At 48.0% G+C, this 20,511-nt stretch overlaps 1 protein-coding gene across 6 annotated transcripts in view; it reads right to left on the reverse strand.

The window, feature by feature from the left end:
- Nucleotides 1-1,501: 1,501 nt before the first annotated feature.
- NF2 (neurofibromin 2) overlaps nucleotides 1,502-20,511 on the reverse strand; it is a 69,698-nt gene continuing 50,688 nt past the window's right edge. For 2 of the 6 annotated variants that reach the window (XM_036220421.1, XM_016164323.2), the window contains 5 exons: nucleotides 20,015-20,120; nucleotides 18,432-18,559; nucleotides 16,447-16,612; nucleotides 14,969-15,013; nucleotides 1,502-4,451 (listed from right to left, as the gene is read on the reverse strand). In XM_036220421.1, coding sequence (XP_036076314.1) covers nucleotides 14,978-15,013; nucleotides 16,447-16,612; nucleotides 18,432-18,559; nucleotides 20,015-20,120 — 436 coding nt within the window. In that variant the 3' untranslated portion in view covers nucleotides 1,502-4,451; nucleotides 14,969-14,977. The other 4 variants (XM_036220420.1, XM_016164322.2, XM_016164324.2 and 1 more) reach the window with 3 other exon arrangements.

The raw sequence follows: 20,511 nt of genomic DNA on the forward strand, positions 1-20,511 counted from the left end.
ATGGCTTCTTTCTCTTCCCCAGACGTGCAAGAAATTGGATTAGACACGGTTGCAGCAATCTTCTCAACAATACCTTTCCCCTAGAGTCCTGCTGACAACTTGTCGTTATACATGGCTGGCCCCCTATGTGGTCCTCCAAAGCAAAGGCTTCTGGGGTGGGCAGCTCCAGAAACAGTGGCCAAGCACTCAGCTCTCAGGTGAGGACCAAAGGCAAAGGACCAAGTGCTGGCAGGGAGTCCACAAGGAGCCACTCAGTGATTCCAGGGGACCAGGCTGCAAATACCACAATTAAGCACCAAGAGTCAGCCGACAGCTTTGGGTTTGCAGCATGGTCAAAACAAAGAACGAAAAGCAGAGTAGAACCCTACTGGTCTCCCCCAGGCCAAAATAATAAGGAGCATTATTAATTCCAGCCCCACTTAACAGAGATCTTGGGATCCGTGAGCATATTATTTTTGGGGGGTCAGAGGTTGGCTTAAAAAAAAAAAGTTAGGTAAAAATATTGTCTAGATAGCTTCAAATGACCATTATTTATGAAGTACTTTCTCTGGCTCACCCTACATAGGAAGTCAAACTATTTCCAATCACTGAAAATAATAATCTACATTTAAGAAACAAAGCAGTTTCAGATTATTATTTATCTTATAAAATGGTCATTACTAATTTTATAAATTTAAAAGTTTACCAACTGTACAATTTCTAATTTTATAACCTCAAACATATCTTTCCAAAAATATAAAAAACTGGTTATACTTAACCCAAATTCTTAGAAATTTTTATACATTTTGGCAGGTTATTTTCCTTACTGGCTTGTATGAGACCTGAAATGCATTCTGACATGTGGCAGGAAGCATTGTGGTCCCTTAGAAGTCCTGGTAACACATGTGCCACTTTAATCTCTGTGATTTTGGATGTATGATTTGGGATAAGGTTATCCTAAAGCAGTTCTGGTTTTTATGAAGGACTTTTATTGATTTAAAAAACAGACAAAAAATCCCATCAGCTCTGTAAGCAGTAGTTCCTAACTTCAAGTGAGAATGTCGTGTGCTTCTGTGACAACAGCTGGGCCTCATTTGTCCTGCAGACAGAGGCTCTGCATGCCTCCCAACTCCCTCTTCCTGAGCCCAGATGGGGAAACCTGAAAGCAGAAGCACCTGGAAGGACCGTCCAGCCGAGTCCCCTAGTTTTTAGGTCTGGAACTGAGAACAGGTAGGGGGTGTGAAAAGGAAACTCATAGGCACTGGGACCCGGTCCAGGGCCCCTTTCATGACCCCAACTGCCCCCACAGGAAGAGGGGAGTTCCCAGAAGAAGGTACAATAAGGGGTGCTGTCATCGGCCCAGAAAAGGTGATCTTTTTACTGCCAGAGACATAGGGCTGGAGTTGAAATCCTGGGCAGGCAGAAGCCCCTGCCCTCGAAGCCATGAGAGTTGGCCCCGCCACCCAACCTGTCTTGCCACCTCAGTGGCCTGAGCAACAAGCTGAGTAAGTCCAAGACAAACTTTTTACAGCTTAGAATTTTTATTAAAATAATCATTTAAATTACAACAATCTCCCAGAACAGAAAATAGCCTTCCAAGGTCTGGCCCTGACAGGAGGTGAAAATCTGGCTCCACAGGAAGAAGTGTGGTTTGACATCTTTGAAAACGGTATGGAGTGTCCCTGGAAGCCCAGAGCCTAGTCCCAGGGCAGCTGGGAGAGGCTGCCTCCCACCAAGGCCACCCGCTCCAGGGGCTGCGAGCCTCCAGCCCTGTCAGCGAGCAACCTTCGCTGATTGTCAGACTCTGGACTTGGCCATTTTGATTTGAAAGAGAGAGAGGGAGAGAGAGAAACCTGTCCCCGAGATTACAAAATGCAGTCACTTAAGAAGTGTTATATAATGCCACGGGGTGTTGTCTAGCAGAGCTTGGAGGGTACATGAATAACTGAGTGGATGGATGCCGCAGGTCAGAGCGCTGCTATGGCTGAGGCGAGGCCTCGATCAGGATGAAGGAGGTCGTCTGTGTGAACAGCTAAGGGCTGACAACACAGCCTCACAGAGTGTCACTAGCTGGGCAGTGACTTCATGAATGGTCCTTCTGACTAAGAACCCTCAGAAGTGCTTGTAATAACATACTCATGGCCAGGGCTCTGCTCTCAATGGAGTTCAGAGGCTTCCTTACTTGATAAGCTCCCAGCCCTAAAAATATTCACTTAAAAAGAACAGTCACCTAAGCCACAGGCACAAGCCGCTGGAAACCAAGCTCTCCTTTCATTCTTCTCCTACAAGTGGGGCTCAAGACCTTTCTGGGGGCCACCATCCACTCCCCCAAACATCTTTGGGAGATACGTACCAGCTCTCTCCTCCAAAGAGAGCTGAAGTATTCCTGGCTGAGCGAGGCTCTGCTGGCCTCTCGAGTCTGCTCCCCAGGCCCAAGGGCGATCCTGCCACAGCTCATATGCCAGCCAGCTCCCTTGTGGCCACACGGCTTGGCATTTCCCGGACTCCAGACATATACATGGCAGTTTAAAAAAAAAAAGCCCGATAATGCTTTTATAAACTACCACTGTGCTCCTGGCCCTACAGCCACTGTTAAACATTTAATTTACAGGTCAGGAGGAAAGTAACTGTCATGGACATTCAGGGACAAGTGGTGAGCCTGAGGAGACAGAGCCTCAACACAAGAGCCAGACCTTATGTTACAAATGTGTAAGAACTGCCCTCACATCTCAGGGGAAGAGACTTTTGAGGGACAGGGAGACGCAAAGGAACTCTTGTAGCCACAGACATCCACACTTAAACGTCCAGATGTGGAGTCTCACACTGTGTGTTTTAAGGGGCTGAGGCGAAGCACAGGGCTGGCTTTCTCGGGGTAAGTTGGCCCAAAAAGGTGGCGGCCAGCCCAGGATGCCATTCAGTCAGTCTGACCATGGAAAAAAGGCAAGATCTTTGTGAGCTTGTTTCTCAAACCACATAGGATTGCCAGAGACCACCTGCTCTCGGGAAATCTCCAAGCTTCCACACGTCTTCATTTAATAAGTATCTTTTCACTGGTTAGGACTTATCTATCACCTGCTCTGTATAACAGCCCCATTGAAAGGATCTGAATGGCTCAGTGGGTCACAGCAGCACCACCAAGCCACAGAGTAAAGAGCAAGAAAGTAGCCCCAGACCAAGGAGCCAGTGTGGGCCACGTGGGTGGTCTATGACCTGCTTGCTGCCTGGCAAGGTGGAGACTCGTGCGCCAGCGGGTGCAGCGCACTGACCGTGATACCTACATCCAGCTCAAGCTGGGAGGTACACAAAGGGACCCCACAAAGGCAGCCCACAAAGGAAAAAATAAAAGACCTCTGGGAGATGAGGGCAACAGTAAAAGAGACCCAGGTACAATGGGTTAGGAGGGGCTTACTGGCACATGGCCAAGAGAAAAGATGATTCAGATTAACAACGCCGGCTGAGGCCAGTGGAGCTCGGGGTTTGGGCCACCGAGAAGTACCTGTGGGGCCTCTGGGCCCTGCAGAGCGCCCCCTGTCACAGCCAAGCTACCAGGTGCTGACTGGAGCATGACTAGGGAGTCCCCCAGCCCACCACAGGCAGGAAAGGGTAAGGCTGAAGGGAGATGGAAAAGACATGTGGCTCCCACCTGCCTCTCGGACCCTGGTTTGAGGTGGCAGGAGGAGGACAGCGAGTGTTCTGTACGGTGCAGATTCTTACACGGCTCTACGGGCCTCCCGGCCCCTCTGCTGGCAGCCGGCCCTTCGTCATAGCTTCTGCCTAGTCTATCCCCATCCCAGCGGCCTTTCCTACTCCCCACCACCTGGCACCAGAGCGCTGCCTCGAGGGTGCCTGGGCTGGGGACCTATTACCTGGCTCATCATGGACTGTGAGCAAGCTCACGATGATGTCCAGCAGGCAGACAGGCCACTCTGGGCCTGGGCTTGGGCGAGCCATGCTTCTTTGCACACCAGTTCCTCACTAGTGGAGGAAATTAATGTTCTGGAAACGTGGGGTTGGGGGTGCTGGCGCCAGCCTCCTGTCCTCCAGACACTTCACTTTCTACAACCACTTCCTAGCTTAGGCTGGGAGGTCAGCACTGGACAGTAAGACACACACCTCAGGGTGCCTTTGACGAAGGAAGTATGGGATCACACGTTAGACAAGAAAAAAACAAATACTTCTTAAGAAATTTAAAGACTCAAGTCAGGAGAACTAGAACCCATGAGCGAAATCTCTGCAGGGTCATAGTTCAAGGCAATTGCACATGAAGTGGGTTGGGCTCTCCACTCAGCTGGGCTAAGTTCCAGAGCGCCCATGGAAGCGCCCAGCCAGCACACCTACGGATGGCTCCCATGGTGTCTGACCCATCCTGCCGGTGTCGGGAGCAGCAGAAGTCACAGATCCCGGGGTGGCTGAGTCACCTGCTAGAGCTCTTCAAAGAAGGCCACTCGGGACTTGGCGCTCTGCAAGGTGAGCTGCAAGGAAGCAGAGAGGAAGTTAAAAGGAGGACTAGATGTCTGCTCTTGCACAGCAGGAGGCCATCCTGCCTGTGGACTAACCTCAAAGGCAGTTTGGAGTGAAAGGGAAAATGGTTCAAATAGATGTAAAATAGGTGGTCAATCCCAAATAAGCCTTCAGATTTGCCAAAGAGCTCAAATTAGGTGACAAATGAGGACATGCCAGAAGGGATGGCTAGTGGGCAGAAGCATGTCAGTAGGAAAAGGTCGTCAACATCGCCTTTTCACAGAGGGCAGGAGATCCCTAGACATTTTAACAAACAGATTTTCACGTTTCCGTCTCTGAGAGCCTCTAAGGTGCCTCTGTGGTGTGCTGTCTGTGGAGGTTCCAGCCTGGGATGTCCGCCCTCTCCAGAGCTCAGAGCACCACCCTGGCAGCGCAAGGGTCTCAGTCCTCATGCCCTGGGGACACTGCTGAGGCAATGCGACATGGCCTGAGGCAAGGCAGGCCTGCCTCAGATGAGGAAAAACTTGGCCCTTCCATTCCTGGTTTTCCAGGTGGCTCCAAAGCAGACTTGCCAGTGACCTGTCAGCTGAGAGGGGGTTTCCACCCAAGCTGGGAAGCAATGGGCTCTCTAGGCGGGGCTGGCTTGGGTGGGGAGATGGTGCACTCGGCTCGGTGCTTTGCCCAGAAACCACATGGCCTTCCCACGGTCGGGCTCTCGGCATGGCGGATGAGGCACTAGCTTTCGACCTCCTGCACTGCTAAACCCCAATTACCTGACTCCATAGGCCATTTCCCAGGATCTCCCCAAACAGAAGTATCTGGTACAACCCCCCACCCCCTACCCCACCCCCGCCCGCCCAGCGCTCTGCTCCCTCTCTACTCCTGAAAGCAACTACTTGGGCGAGACAATGTGTCATATCCAGCTCTGGGACCTTATAGAGGGGAATTTTCAGGGAGGGGGACCCAGTACATGGTGTTCACCTTCACATCTCTTAAACCACTTATATTAGTGCCTTGCACCTAGTATGAGCTCAAACAATGTTTGTTGAGTGAATAAGACAGAAATTGGCTATGATAGTGAAATGGTGAGATGTGTGAGAAAGGTGAGAGGTCCACGTGGGGCTGAGGAGGCCTGGGCGCTAATTCCCCATCACCAGCTCACTGTGTGGCCTCAGTGGACGCCCGTGACCTCTCTGCACCTCTTTCCTCTGGAGTTAAACCACAGGGGCAGGCTAGGTGGTCGGACCCATTCCCTTAACCTCTGGCAGTCTCTGAATCTCAAAAGTCCTTAGTAGCACCCGCAGCTCTCCAACGGGCGGGGGAGGAAGATGCCAAACCAACCACTTCACCATCAAAGGCAGGCGGCACCAGTGTGCTCAAAATCAGACAGCTTGAGAGCTGACTCTTTAAATTGTGCCAAATGTTTTGGCCTTGAAGTTCCCGACTAACAAGCTGGTTGTGGGGAGGCATCCGAGCTGCTTTCTTCAGCGGAACCAATTTCCAAAGCGCTTTGGAAAGCCCAGATGATGGGAATGGAGAGAGCTTTCACTTCTTTGCTGAAACGGAACTCCCTCTAGAAGGGAGCTGAGTTTGGATAGGTTTCTCCTTAAATGAAATTGTGGAGAACGACCAGGAGTTATGTGCTCTGTGATAATGGGAACCAGGATGGTAACTGCGGAATAAAGAGAACTAGAGAGCCACTGGGACAAAAATCCTCTTGGTGGAAGAGTTTAAATCAAAAGGTTTAAAACCCAATGTCTCTGGTCAGGTTGCTCCTGCACTCCCAATGAAGACCTCAGGCCCGCTCATGAGGGACAGGGAACCTGCAGGGGATGGATCCCTGCCCCCAGCCCCTCCACACACCAGAGTACCTGACCCAAAGTTGTCTGAGCCACCGACCAGCTGGACGGTCCTGGGCAGGCAGCTCGCTCTGGCCTCAGTTCCCCACCATGAAGTGGGGGTGGCAACAGACCCCTCCTCACAGGGGAACGTGTGGAGTGACTGGGAAATGCTGTGAAGTGCTCAGCACCATGCCTGGTGCACGACGAGACTGCAACAGCTGTTATTACTAATAGCAGGGTCACGTTTCTTCTCCTCCCTCAGCTCTGGCTCCTCTCCTTCCAGTGGGGGCGCAGGGCAGAGTGCAGGTTAGAGGGGGTGCAGGTGAAGGCAGGGTCGTGTACTGCACTGGCCTTTGTGGCCTTTGAGGCAGGGCAAGTGGGTGCCCCTGAGAGTCCTGGCCACTTCCCCAGGCAGGGAGCCCAGGCTGCGGGGGCCTCTGCGAGCCTCCTGCCCATTTGTACAATGTTGGCTCCAAGAATTCCTGGATCCTCTACCCAAGTTGCGTGCTGGCTGTCCCCTCGAGGTGCCAGGGGGAGGGTTTTGGCAGCTTGGGCAGTGCCAAATTCCAGTTGCTTCAGCATGTGTTTGTTGGGATGCAAGGTCCTCTTCCGATGGGCAAATGCTTCCCCAATCCCTACCCCATACTGCATGGCAGAGGCTCAGCCTGATGTCCTATCTTGCAGAGCAAAGGCTGTACCCCAGCCCAAAGAAGATGCTGAGTGAAGTCAAGTACTCTGGCCATGCAGAAGTAGGAAAGCACCACAGACACATGGCCTCGGCCAGAGGAGAGAGTACAATCTTCCAAAATGCACTAGACTGTTAGAGGGGGAGGCACAGCCACTGGGCAGAGGCAGTGAACGTGTCAGCCCACACCGAGGGCACTGGGAGCCTCCTGCCTCAGCTTGCAGCAGACCCGGCTGCCACCATGCCCACCTTTTACCCGTACTGTACAATTCTTGGCAGTTTCAATTCCATCAGGAATCTTGTCATCGGAGGAAATTACTGCACGAGCTGCCTGTCCACTGCTGGAACCCTTCCAGTCGCCACGGCAGATTCTACCTGCTTCCACCTCAGCAGCGTCCTTTATCTTAAACATCAAAATGTCCTCCTCTTGAGCCAGCCAGCGCTCCTGGAGTTTTACACAGAAAGGCACAGCTGGTGCTGGAGAGCGGGTGGGAGAAGCAGGTGTTGAGAGGAGGGTCTGCAAGGATAAGCCTGGGGCTTCTTTCCTCCAGGTGGGGTCGCAGAGGCCCAGGGGCAAGGAGGTTCTCTATAGAGAGCCCAGGAGGCCTCCCCTCAGGCATCTGCCAGCTGCACTATGGCCTCCGCTCAGCCTCCACTCCACTGGGCAAGCTCTCCTCACCTGTGGGATCCTTCACCACCTGCGCTCTCTAGAAAGCTCAATGACTGTCACATTTATAGTACAACTACAGGCAGGAGGTATTCATAAAAAGGGAAGAAGGCTCAGAGGAAATGGCACAAAGCTAACTCTTCATAAAATAAACTGTTTCTGGGTCTTCTTTGTATACTCATGAAAATGAGCTAACAACTGCTCTGGTTTCCTGATACCCTCACACCTTAAGGTATACGAGCCTGTGTCAATGTTTAGTCCATCTTCTTGCTCAGTAACTGGCCTGGCTCTCTCCACACAGCACACAGGGGTACCACACACGATTCAACTGAGGCCCTTGCTTCCTGCATGTCACACTGGGAGACCTGCAGGCAGCCTTGTGAGCAACCCTCCCTCCCATTCCCTGTAGTGATCCAACAATATCCCCTGCACCCCCCAGCCAGACCGGCTGGTGGTGGGCAGTGCCTTGAAGAGGGAGGGGAATTTCCCGAGCACACAGGGTGTGGGCTCTCCAAGTACACTGCCATGGCCAAATTCCAAGGCTGTCCAGGAAGAGGTCTCCTCCAAATTTCAGAAGAAGGAGAAAAGCCTAAGGAAGTGGGTAGAGATGCAGGGCCTTGCAGACAACAGCTGCATCCTTCTGGATCTGCAGAATCTGGTCCACTTTCTTGAATCCCTCTGAAGACAAGTGAATATAATGTCTGCCCTGCACTGTCCCAAACTCACAAACTGAATCCAGACAATGGCCAACCACAGGAGTCCTAGAGATCATGCCCAGCTCCTTCCGGAAGCAATAAACCACATGGACCCTGCATAAAGGCTCCAACCACAGTGCTCTCGCCAGTTCCTTAACAATGATTAAAAGAACACGAAGTTTCCTCACCAGACACCAGGCTGACTCGCTTCTCTCTTCCAGCTGTCTCCTCACATCTGATTAAAATCAGCCGTGTGAATAATACAGGAGGAATTAAGTTCTCTCTTGACTAAACCGGCTGTTCAAGTCTGTCATTAATCCAATTCCATTCTGAGGAGACAAATTTCCTTTTCTTTTTTTGCTGCAGACCTATATGGTTTGGTTTTTCATTATGGGGGGCTCTGATCCACCTGTTGGGCCTGGCCCTTTCTTCCAGCCCAGTATCAAAAGATGCAAGTTTGGCAGAGTCACCTCTTCCTGCTCATCTCACCATCAAACTGCCATTTGTTTGTAACAGCCACCAGGCTTTAAAGGGCAGGAGAGGGAGCCACTTGGCAGAGCTTAATCTCCTCATGCTACCCAAACGTGTGGTGTGACCAAATGAACACATCCACCCACTCTAAACAAGTTCAACTTTGGGAAACATATCTGTCTCCTTAAAAAGACAAGACGCTGGCTCCTCTGAACCCTAGGAAGGTCCTAGTACTAGGCAAGTTCTCCCTAACCCAGGCATGTAGGAAATATGCAGACTTGATGGTTTCTGCTCACTGCGAGAGGATTTCAGGCAGCCCATCAAGATACAAGGATCTGGCAACTGCCCACTCCTGAGAAATGGCCCCGAGGTCCAGAGACAGCGAGCCTGGAAGGCACCTGTGACAAGCACCAGGCTCACCATTCCCTCCTAGCCTGCCACTGCAGTAGAGGGCTTCCAGCTGCAGACTCCTCCAGCATTGTTCCCAAGAGTGCCCCCTGCTGGAAAAACGCAGCAGGGGGCTCACTGACAACTCTCTCCCCCACTCTCCTCTAAAAGGCCTTTTTGGGAGCCTGTTTCCCAAAGTGATGGGAGGGAACTAAATGTATTCGGGCACAGAGCCTGCAGCAGCAAGGCTGCTTGATTAAGAATGAATTACACTTTCATCAGCACATAGAGAAAATTGATTCACAAGGCCGCATTGTGATAATCTAGTTCTTAAAGCAAAAGGGGATGGCATGGGGGTGGGTAGGACAGAGCCACTTCCGCCACCCATGATGAGAGAAAGGAAGCCCTACAATTAAGCTGGGAGAACAAAACTAATCAGAACGCAAGGATTCCTCCAACTAGTCTCTGGGGGCCTTGCCTCAATCCACTCATCCCGAAGGAGGAGAAAGGAAGGTGGGAGGGGGCCATCTAATTTATTTTAAACAATAAGACCCACAATGCTGAACCCATTTTAGATACTAACCTAATAACTCCAGGAGCTGAGACTCTGCTTGTCCCATAAAAATGCAGTGAAATTGAAATGCAAGCCCTAAAATCATGTTATACTTCCTCTCCACCACTACATATGTATTGAAAAGGAAGGAGGGGGGGAGGGCTGAGATACAAAAGGAAATGCAGATCCACCGGGGTGAAAGCGGATTCCTGAGCAGAAAGGTGACGGGCAAATACAGCAGCAGCAGCAAATTCTAACATAATCTTTGGCTTGGGGTGTAATAAACATTCCCCCTTCCAAACCTGAACCAAGAGCAGGGCCAGTGAAGGGAGATAGCTGCTGTAAGCCACCCAGATTAAGCTTTTCTGCCATCTTGTTAGTGACAGCTTGCACCCAAATGCCATCTGGTGATGTGCATGGGGAGAGAGCTATTCACACACTTATCCCTAAACAGAGGTGGGATGAAAGGCCAAGTCCATCCCAATTAACAAATCCGATTTGGTATTAGCTGCATTAGCTACACTATGTGCTCTAGAGAGAAATCTGCCAGGGAAAACCCACAGGGTCCCTTTTGTGTATTAATCCTTTAGGGACCTAAAACAACAGAAAGATGCCTGGTAACTGATGTCTACCCCTGTGATGCTGGCAGGGCCCTTTGCTACTCCATTCTTCCACCTGGAAAATGGACTAATTGGCTTGATTCATCTCACTGGGCAGGTGGAGGGTGACAGCTCTGAGTACTCCGAGCACATACCTTAGGAAAAAGGTGTAGATATACTGATATCATTCTCAAATTGCTAGTATCAGAAGGGAAATCACGGTAAGGACAGAACCTCGAGCCCGCAGAATGAGTTTGCATCCCGTCTCTTCCCTCCCACTGTTGCAGTAACAAATCAGGTGCCGGAGGAAAGCTGCACTGAAACATATCTTCAGTGCTAAGGGACTAAATGAGATGTTTTACTGCATCAAATAAGGCCCAATAATGTCCTCAGGCACTTTCAAATGGCTGTAATATACGCTAGGAGGGCAAGGCAGGTTTTACAGGCTCTTCCACGCCACTCAAAGGGAAACTGCTTAATCAGGTAAACTCTCCCAACCAAAAAGGGACTGGGTCGTGGTCTTTTGGAAAAGAAGCTGATAGAATCTTCTATCTAGAGAGCTACCAGAAATAAGCAGGAAAACTGCAAGCCCTTAACAGTTATAAAGCACCTAGACATTTTAGTGTGTGTGTGGTGGTGGTGGTGGTGGGGGTAAGCGTGGCCTTCAAGGACAAGTCCAGGTGGCACATCCAGGAGCGATGCATTCCGAGGGCAGCCCACACCCTCCAATGCCTTCCCTGTGCTTCCCACAGAGCCAGGAAGAGTCCAGATGGCCACTGCGCTCTCTTCTACTGTGTCCACAGCTGGTGCTGCTGTGTTCCTTGCTAATCCTTGCTCCCCACCGCACTCCCGTTCCCCCTTTTTTTCCTCTTCCCTCCGCACTCTGTGGTGTTCCAACAACAACAAAGGGAAGGTTCTGGAGCTGGGCAGCCAGCGCACTGCCTTTTATGTCAGGGCAGAGGATGCTTCACGAGACAATGCCCAGTTTCCAAAACACACAGAGCCACTGGGCTCCCACGACCAGGGTCAGGGGAAAGCCGAACACATTAACCATACATGCAACACAAACTGTTTAGCAGCCCTTCTGATGCAGGCGATGCAGACCAGAGGTCACCAGGGAGGCTCTGGCCGTTTGCTTTAATTGCAGGAGACGCCTTTCACGCATATTCGATCTTGCCCTGTGATTTATCACTTTCCCGGGTGTGTTAAGTGTTCTACTTCACTTGTCAGCCCTGCACCTCCAAGGGAAGTCTGCACAAATTGAAGATGACATTGGACTTTTATGTCTTCCTGATCCAAGAGAGGCAGCTAGAGCTTCACATAAATGTCAGGCTCCACATTCCTGTTCTTTTACCACTGGAAACCACAACTGGACCTTGATGATACAAACCATTTACTAATAAAATAAGCTTTCTAAGCTCCACGACCCCTGTGATTTCTCATCTGTTGATTTCCTTTGAAATCCTGTGTCCTCAGAGACCATGGGCACAAAAACGATGATGAATTTGCTGGCACCAGCTCAGGATCTGGGAGTGAAACCTGTCCCTTGAGAGAGGGGACGAAAGCAGGACCCTGAAGTATGTGCACTCCAGGACTGCATTTTCACCTCCACAGTGTGTTGCACAGCTCAGTCACACCTGGCCACAGCTCATCTCATCAGCACTGTGGCTCTGAAGTCAAGAAGAAGCTCAAGCCCATGACACCCGTGTCCCCAACACCCCAGCCTCACTGCTAGACTTCATTCTCTCACTCCAAAGGCTCAGATATCAGGAATATGTGTAGCTGTTGCCCCTCCCCCAACCCCCATGTAACGAATCTAAAATCCCAAGGGCAGCTTTTGATGGCTGGTGTGGCTCTGACTCAGATGCAAATGCCAAACCAGTTGCACTGATTATCAATTGGGAAAAAGTGGAAATGTGGGGAGTTGGCAGGAGAAAAATATACCTTTGCAAACTCAAATCAGATAGTAACCAGTGAAGTTAATTCTGGCTTTCTTCTGGTTTTTACCTCCAAACATATGGAAATTAATACAATTAGTGGATAGGCATATCACGTGTGTACATAAATGGGGGCCATCTCTACAGACGCATAAGCAGATTTGTTTCTTTATATATTTTTAAGCCCTTGCTGAGCTCTTTAAGGTGAACAAAGTGTTTCTTATACATTACCTCATTCAATCCTCACAACAATCCTGGCAGGTAAGGACCATTTTATTTATTTTTTATAGATGAGAACACTGGGCCTTAAGAAAGAATTACAGAGAAAGGAAGTGGCAAAGCAGTGGTCACCTGAGTTAACCAGACAGGACTGCCTTTCAGCATTCCCAAAGGAACATGGTAATCTCTGGTAACCCAAGGGTAAACCCTCAGAATTAGCTTCAGTGTTACCCAGCACCCAAAGGTACTGCTGAGGCAGATCAGACACTGAGACCACTTCTTGGTGTGGCAGAAGAATACTGAAAGCAAGGAGTCATCTAAATCACAGTAGGCAGAAGAACCTTGTAGAAATCTATGATCAAAAAACATTAAAAGCACAACAAAAATCAGTGCAGGCTGGTTTGAACCAAGATTAATGAACTTTCAGGACACTGGAAACTGTCCAATTCACCACCAGCCTCTGCAGTTTTCATCCCAGACTTTCTAGATGGAGCTCTGCCCTTGACATTCTAGGCACCCACACTTCCAAAGCCTGCAGTGGTGCTTCTCTTCAGCCCAGCTCATATCAGCCCAGACTGCAGCAGGCACAACCCCTGAGCTGCCTCAGTGCAGAAAGCAGGGTTGGTCATCAGTCCTGGAGACAGGGATCACCAAAGTCTAAAAAAATGGAGAGTGCATCAAACTTCATGTGTAGCAAAAACTGCCACTATTTAATCTTGTGATGCTGAGATAACTCCAGTTGTATTGAAAGGCAAGCACATGCTTTTATTAACCCTTGATTCATCAGAATTCTTGATTAACTGGAGTCTGGCAGCCTGCTTTGGAAACAAATTCACATTAAAACATTAAAAAAAAAAATAAGGCCTCTGTATGTCCTAGCAGCAGTACAAATCTGACTACAAATCAAACCTCATTTGTCTATAATAATAGCTCAGTAAGAACTGGCGGTCAAAATCAGGCCCCTTGAAGAATTTAAACTCTGAATCATTATAGAAAGAGGAAAGATGAAATCATACCAAAGTGGAATGGGGCAGTCACATGTAAGGACTATCTGACAGCACAGGCTGAAATAAAAAGGGATTTTCTTCTTGCCTATAAGCTAGCCACAAAGTCCAAGAAACCAAAGTGGATCCACCCTGGGGTCATCTGGGTGCCATGGGTCACTACTGAGCAGACGACCCACTGCTCAGTCCACTGCTCATTCCAGTGCTGGTCATCTCTGCTCAGAGCATGCACTGCTTGGTGTTGGGGTGTTTTAACACCAACATGTGGTATGAAAGCTAAAAAAATAGAAGCCCACTAAATAAAAATGTCACATACAAACGGGGGTTCATGCCATAGGTTCTTGGAACCACTGACAGCTTGAATCCATCTTGTAATGAGATCCATCTGGGACTTTAATAGCTAACCTCTCTTGCTTGGATAACAACCACAAATAGGATCTATTTATGCCAGATCTCATTTTTTGGTAGAAAGCTTCCAATGAGCTTATTTTATTTTAGGAGCAGAAATCACAGTAAAGACTCCAAAGGACACACGGTATGTCACTCTCAGATGTTGGTGGCCTCACTGGCTTCGGTACTACTGGTGATTAGGTGAGGAGCAGAGGCAGGATGTTATTTTATTATTGGGCATAATAAATTCTCTCTACTGCCTAGGCATGTTAGGAGAATAACAAACTGCTGCAGAAGGAAATCAGCAATCATTCAATTAATTCCCTCAACAATCAGTGACTGCCCATTTACTGGGTGCCCGCAACCGCACTGTCCCAATGTGATTTTACTCTGACCACATCTCTGCCCCAGGCTGTGGAGGAGCCGAAGCAGAGACGGCCTCTTGAGTGCTGATAGACAGACAGTCCTCTGAGACTGACTATACATCAGATCCCTGTGCTATTGGTTTGCTTTACTTGACAAGAAAATGGATGTGTACAGAAAGGGGAGGCTCTAAAGGAAATGAGTGAGCATGGGCAGCCCCTTCATTCCCATTCCACAACCAGAAGCTGTCAGGTATGATCATGGGTCTTCAGAGACTGTCACCACATAAAAGGTCTTGATCTTGAGTTAAAGACACCACTCTTAAAAACATCCAAATTTACCCCGTTTCCATGCTAGGGTTATTATCTAAAAAATACGCCACCAAGACAAAGGACTTTTAGACAGACCTGACTAGACAAGAAGCAGTGACCTTCTCCAGCCCAACAGTGACACAAGATGTAAAGGACGACCATTCCTATAGCCCCACAACATGCTCTTCAGAATGAGGCAGCCTTCTTGGCCCCTGGAAGCTGGTCGGCCCCACAGGGCAGATGCCTGCTCTCAGACTCAAAGCATGCTGTGGCCAGTACCCAGGCACCACCTGCCCTCGGGAGGGCACGGCTTGGCCCGGGAACAGAGACAGGCAAGCTCATGCATGGGTTAGTATCACAGAGGGCAGTACCATCACCACATACAGAGTACCTGGGAATAACCTACTTTGAGGGCTCAAATGCAGATAGGTCTTCTGCCTTGGGCTTGAGGCTAAACCAGCAAAATAAAATGAAGAAAAACAAAACATACCCTGTGATATCAACAATGCCACATGTGCCATTTGCAAAATGCTCAGACAGGCCTGAAATTGTGACAAGTGACTTCATTTGATGTTTTTATAGCTTGGAGATAGGCCTCTCTCCAGTTTTCAGCACTCCAGGTTCCTGTGGACGAGGGCCCAGCTCACTGCAACAGTGGCAAAGATGAGACCGTTCCTGTGCCCAGATGAGTAAGTGAGGGGCAGGGTGGGGTCTGGGGCAGCTCTTCTGAGGCCTGATTGGTTCAGTGGCAGTCATCATTTTATCTCACTGTTCACTGGCTGAGGCTTCACCTCACCTCCCCTTTTGCTAACTGTTTAATAATTTGGTTTTTGGAAAGGAAACATAATAAATGACAGAAGCCAGAGGAAAGAAGAATGCGGAACGTGGAAAGGTCTTTCCTTCTAGGTTACACAATTAAAAGGAGTTCTTCACCCAGTGCCAATACTAACTGCAGTCAAGAGAATTCCAGGCTCCTGACTACACCTCTCAAGGATGGTAAGTAGATGCAGATCTCTTATTAGAGTTTTCAGATACAGCTTAACCACTGAAAATAGATATTCCTTAAACTGGGAAACCACTTTAAAAGACTAAGGTAAAGAGTAAAAGATTAAACATATCTAAACTATCACTATCTAAACTCAATGAACAATCTTATCTTAATAAAACTTGTTTTACAGGTGTTAAACTAATCCTGGGCCATCTGTTAGGAGTAAACATTAAGTGGCAGGAGAAGACCTTTTTGCTTTGCCCAATGTCAGAGAAGTATACTTGTGGGCTAATATTTAGAATGAAAATTAACTTCCTCTAAAATGCTAAAAGCTCAAAATATCAGTGGAGAAAGATATGAAACTGTTAGCAACATAAATGAAGTCTTATCTTTTAAAACATTAAAATTCTTCTGGATACTTCCTTTTAAGTATGAAAAAAATTAAAAATTCAGAATTTGGTTTCTAAACGAAGAACAGAATTTTATAGTTTTTGCCACTTAAAAAACACCATAAGACTAGCAGGAGAGTCCATTCTCAACAGCCTCCATCTCATTTTACTTTCTCATTAATTAAGGCAGCTCCCTGGGCATAATTCCCCTTGGCTTAAAAGACAAAACTGCTTAACCGCTAAATGACGGATCAAAACCCATTCAGTAACAGTGATTCATTTCATTGTGAAATGCTTTGTGTTAAAAACTCTCCTTCCATCAAGCCAATGGGTTCACAGTCATTGGCAGATTAAATTCCCTTTTTGGCATGAGTCAAAAACTTCCCTCAACTAAGTACATATAAAAAATGACAATAGTCTAATGACTCGGCTACTGAGGAAACCAGATGCCAACCTTACATTTCATTAACGACTATCCTGATCAGCAAAAGACAAGAGACTTGGTACCTTTTTAATGGTATTGTGCTTGCTGCTGGTGCCACCCCTGTCAGAGTTCTCGTTGTGCAGAATATCCAAGGCCGTCTCCCTCTCTTTGAGTTTCAAGGCCTCGATCTCGGTCTTGAGTTCATTGAGCTGCTCCTGCAGGTGCTTGCTCTTCTCCATATACTCCACTCTGCCAGCAAGAGGATGATATCATGCATCACAGCTTTGGCCAGCAGTGAGACATTATCAGGGTTGAGATGCTATAAGCTGGTCGGCATGGGACACAGGGTCTAAAGCATGGATTGGTGTCTCTACTTGGCCACTCACAGGACATGGGAGCTCAGACTGGTCACTTAACTGGTATGAATCTGTTTCCTCATTCATAAAATTGGGATAAAAATCACAGAACTGTGGTCAGAATTAAAGTGTAGAAAAGCCCTCTTCTACTCTACTGTAAAATCTCATGAAGTGCTCTACAAATGCCACTTGTAATAGACAGCTTTTAGTTCTGTACAAAAACAACACATGAAAGAAGCCTCCTGGCATCCAAAACAATCTCCTTGCCTCAGCCCTGCTTGGAGTAGTAATTCCATTCAAGTGACTTCTTCTGATTGGCTGTGGCCACATCCCTACTTGTTCTGGGATGTCACCTTCTAAAGATGATGGATGTTCACTGAGTTATCACCAGGAAGAAAAAAATCACCACAATGGCTTGCAAGTAGATGCACTATACCTATGATGGTGAAAATCTGGAAACCATCCTTAAAGTGTTCAGCTACAAGGGCATGACCAGGCAAACCATACAACGCAAACACCAAGGAACATTCTGTAGTGATTCTCATGCGGATTCTGTCAATGTGTGCATGGGTAATAAGTAAGAAAATACAAACTATAAGCTATCAGGACACAGAACAGAATATAGCTTCACCCTAAGCACCACAATCATATTACGCTCAGTACGTCTAGACAATGGTGAATGGCTCAAAGGGGAACTCCAACAACAGAAACCACAAACAGAGATTCTGGTTCTATACCTCAGTAGGAGAGCCCAAAGAGGCACAGCCCAGCTCACGGTTGCCCACCTGGGGCTCCAAGGAGACAATGCCCTGAGAGGGCTGTCCCGAGGATACTATACACAAAGGCTTGGATAGGCTTGGGGCTGAATCTGTCCCTCATCAGCTGTGTGATATGGGTGAGTTCATTAAACGCTTTAAATCTGGGTACTCATTCATAAATCAAAAAACTAAAACCTACCTTTGATGTTACTTTGATGTTAATGGGAATAAAATAAAAGCTAAAACACCTTGACACCCAGACGCTCAGTATATATGGTAGTTACCGTGACTATTCTCTGGTAAGCTATGGCACAATTGGCCAATTTATCTCTGGCTGGGAACTAGAGGGACCTCAGTTAGATTTCCTCTGCAGTGGGACTTCTTTCCATCTCAGATCCACTTCCACTGACCATAAACTGCAAGAGGAGGACAACGTGGCAGATGCTACTGTGAATAGAGTGTGTGGGGCACAGCTCAGTGCTGCCCCATACAGCAGGGCTGGCCCGATTCGGGTGTTCACTTGCTTCAGCCTTGAGCCTGAGTTTCTTCTCAATCTCCCATGTTCTAGACATGGAATGGTGCAGATCTCAGCCACCAGAGAACAGAACTAGGAAACATGTTATATTACTATGTTAGAACATCATCACATGTTCTGTTACCATGTGAATAGCAGACTTGGAGATCCCTGACACTAGTTCTATACTTCAAGCGAGGTTATGAGCCACTACAATCTCCAGGTCAGCAAGCATCATTTTTATCCTGAAATATTGTATCCTGGTCTGTAGTCCTTCATTTCTGATTAGGAAATTCTTCCAGTGGGTAAGAACAGAGCAAACCTTTGCAGAAGCTGATGACAAGCCATGGAAGTGACCCTGTACTTTCCCCAAGCTCAGATCGATTCACTCTAGTTCTCTTTCTGCCCAAGCAGGACACAGGGGTGGGGAGATTACGTACTTCTCTTTCTCTATCTCCATGGAAAGCCGCTTCATGTCAGTATCTTTGAAGTCGAAAGAGAGGCTGTCGCCGATGAGGTTGAAGCTTGGTATGTCAGGAGGCAATGGTGCTGGAATTGGGTTCATGGGCTATGAATAAAAAATCTCCAATTAGGAGGTTCAGGTTCTACAAGAACAGAGAAGCGCTGCTATGTTCACCACCGACCCTCCGGCAGCCACTTAGATCCTGCCTCCCAGCACCACCACGGCCTCCCATCACAATTGTCTTCTTTGAGAATTTTTTCTACCAATACATCCACATGTACATGCAAAGATTTGTGTTCATGGATGTTTGGTACAGTTTTGTTCATAACTGCAAAAAAAAAAAAAAAAAACCAGACTAAACACACAGCCACAGAGTGCTGGTTAGATGAATTACAATCCATACATATAATAAAATATGATTAAAAAGTTGATATGGATGATCTCCTCTAGGGTTTATTTATTTGTTGTTAGAGCAGGGTATAAAGTTTGCTCCAATGTGTTTTAAAAATACACACATCTCGCATGTCCAGGCGAGATGAACCCTCAGACAACTCCAGTCCCGCTGCCATCTGCCTGCAACTGCCTCAGAGATCCCAAGGAAGGACCACTGGCAAAATCAACCCACTGAGCCATGAGAGGGAATGGCTGTTTTGAGCTACATGGCTGGCTTGGGGTAGCTTGTTGCACGGTAATAGATAACCAGAACAGATGGCAATAGCAAACCACTCACATTTCCCTTCACCTCAAACCCTGGGCAGCTTATGGCACTTCTTTGCTGCGTGCATGGCTGTGCTATGTATGTGACTGTGCAGTGCATGCATTTGTGCAGTGTGCACATCTGTGCACTTGCCTAGAATACCCTATTGTCTCTTTCCCACCTAGCTGGTTCCTGTTCGCCCTTCAAGAGTAAGCTCAGGTGCCATCCTGAGCCTCTCCTGACTTCTAGACTGGGCTAAGTTCTCCTCTAAGCACATGTGCACCCTGCTGTATACAGACTCCCACCTGCCTGGTATTAAATGGAACAGGTGTGCAAAAAGTTTGCTGAACTGAATACACAGAGGGAAAGAAAGCAAGAGGATTCTCTATTCATTTTGGGACTCTATTTAATTGAAGTCTACCTTCAATTAAATAATTGAGTTTGGAAGCTGGTTATTGCATAACAGTAGTTCACGTGAGGTATACGAGGTATACCTGCCCAAAACTACAATTATGGTATATGGTATATACTGGTAGTTGAATATTATACTCAGTTTGGCACCAAGAGGCTAGGCAGCAAATTCTCTTGAGGAGAATTTGGGACTATATTATTTAGAATAAGAAAAACATTTCGGAGCTGGAAAAGGCCCCATTTCCTGTTATCTAGGCAATCAGAGAGGTGACTAGTCTGAGACCAAATGGCAGATCGGGCATTCTACCTAGTCCCTAACCGCAGGCTCTCTGCTTCTCTCATTCTACCATATGTTTGCTGAGCAGTCACCTTGAAGACAATGCCTGGTGAAGCAAAGGGCTGGGAGAGAAGGGAAGGTTACCGGGTCTTGGTGGCCCCCCACCCAGGCTCACCGGGTATGTGGGCTTAGTAGTGATTTCCAGGAGCTTTTGCTTGGCTCTTCGCTCTGCCTCACGAGCTTCCTGCAGGTCTTGTTTCAGCTGATCGGCCTCTTTGGCCCTGTACAGAAAGGAGGAACTGTCAGCTACATAGAAGATGACAGCTGGAAGAAAGAGACCCCGCTTCCCCTTATCCCCCTGTAATGGAAGAACCAGAGTTAATCCTGACAATGGCACCAGGCACCAGGCAAACGAGGATGGTGAAGGAAGAGGGGAGTATATTTACATGAAATCAGAACTTCCAAAGCAAGGACAACATTCCTGGGTATTGTTCACTTCAACTGGGAAATCTAAACTGGAAGACCGAGAAAGCTGGTAAGAAAGAGTCAAGTAGGAAACTTTGCAGTTGGTGTAGGGGGTGGAGGAGAGCTGGGGGAGGGCCTACAGTCTTTCCCTCCTTCATTTCTGAGTGAGATTGGAATGGGCAAAGGAAGAATCCAGTAGACCAAAGA

This window comes from Rousettus aegyptiacus, unplaced genomic scaffold (assembly GCF_014176215.1).
Source record: "Rousettus aegyptiacus isolate mRouAeg1 unplaced genomic scaffold, mRouAeg1.p scaffold_m13_p_5, whole genome shotgun sequence".
NCBI lineage: Eukaryota > Metazoa > Chordata > Mammalia > Chiroptera > Pteropodidae > Rousettus > Rousettus aegyptiacus.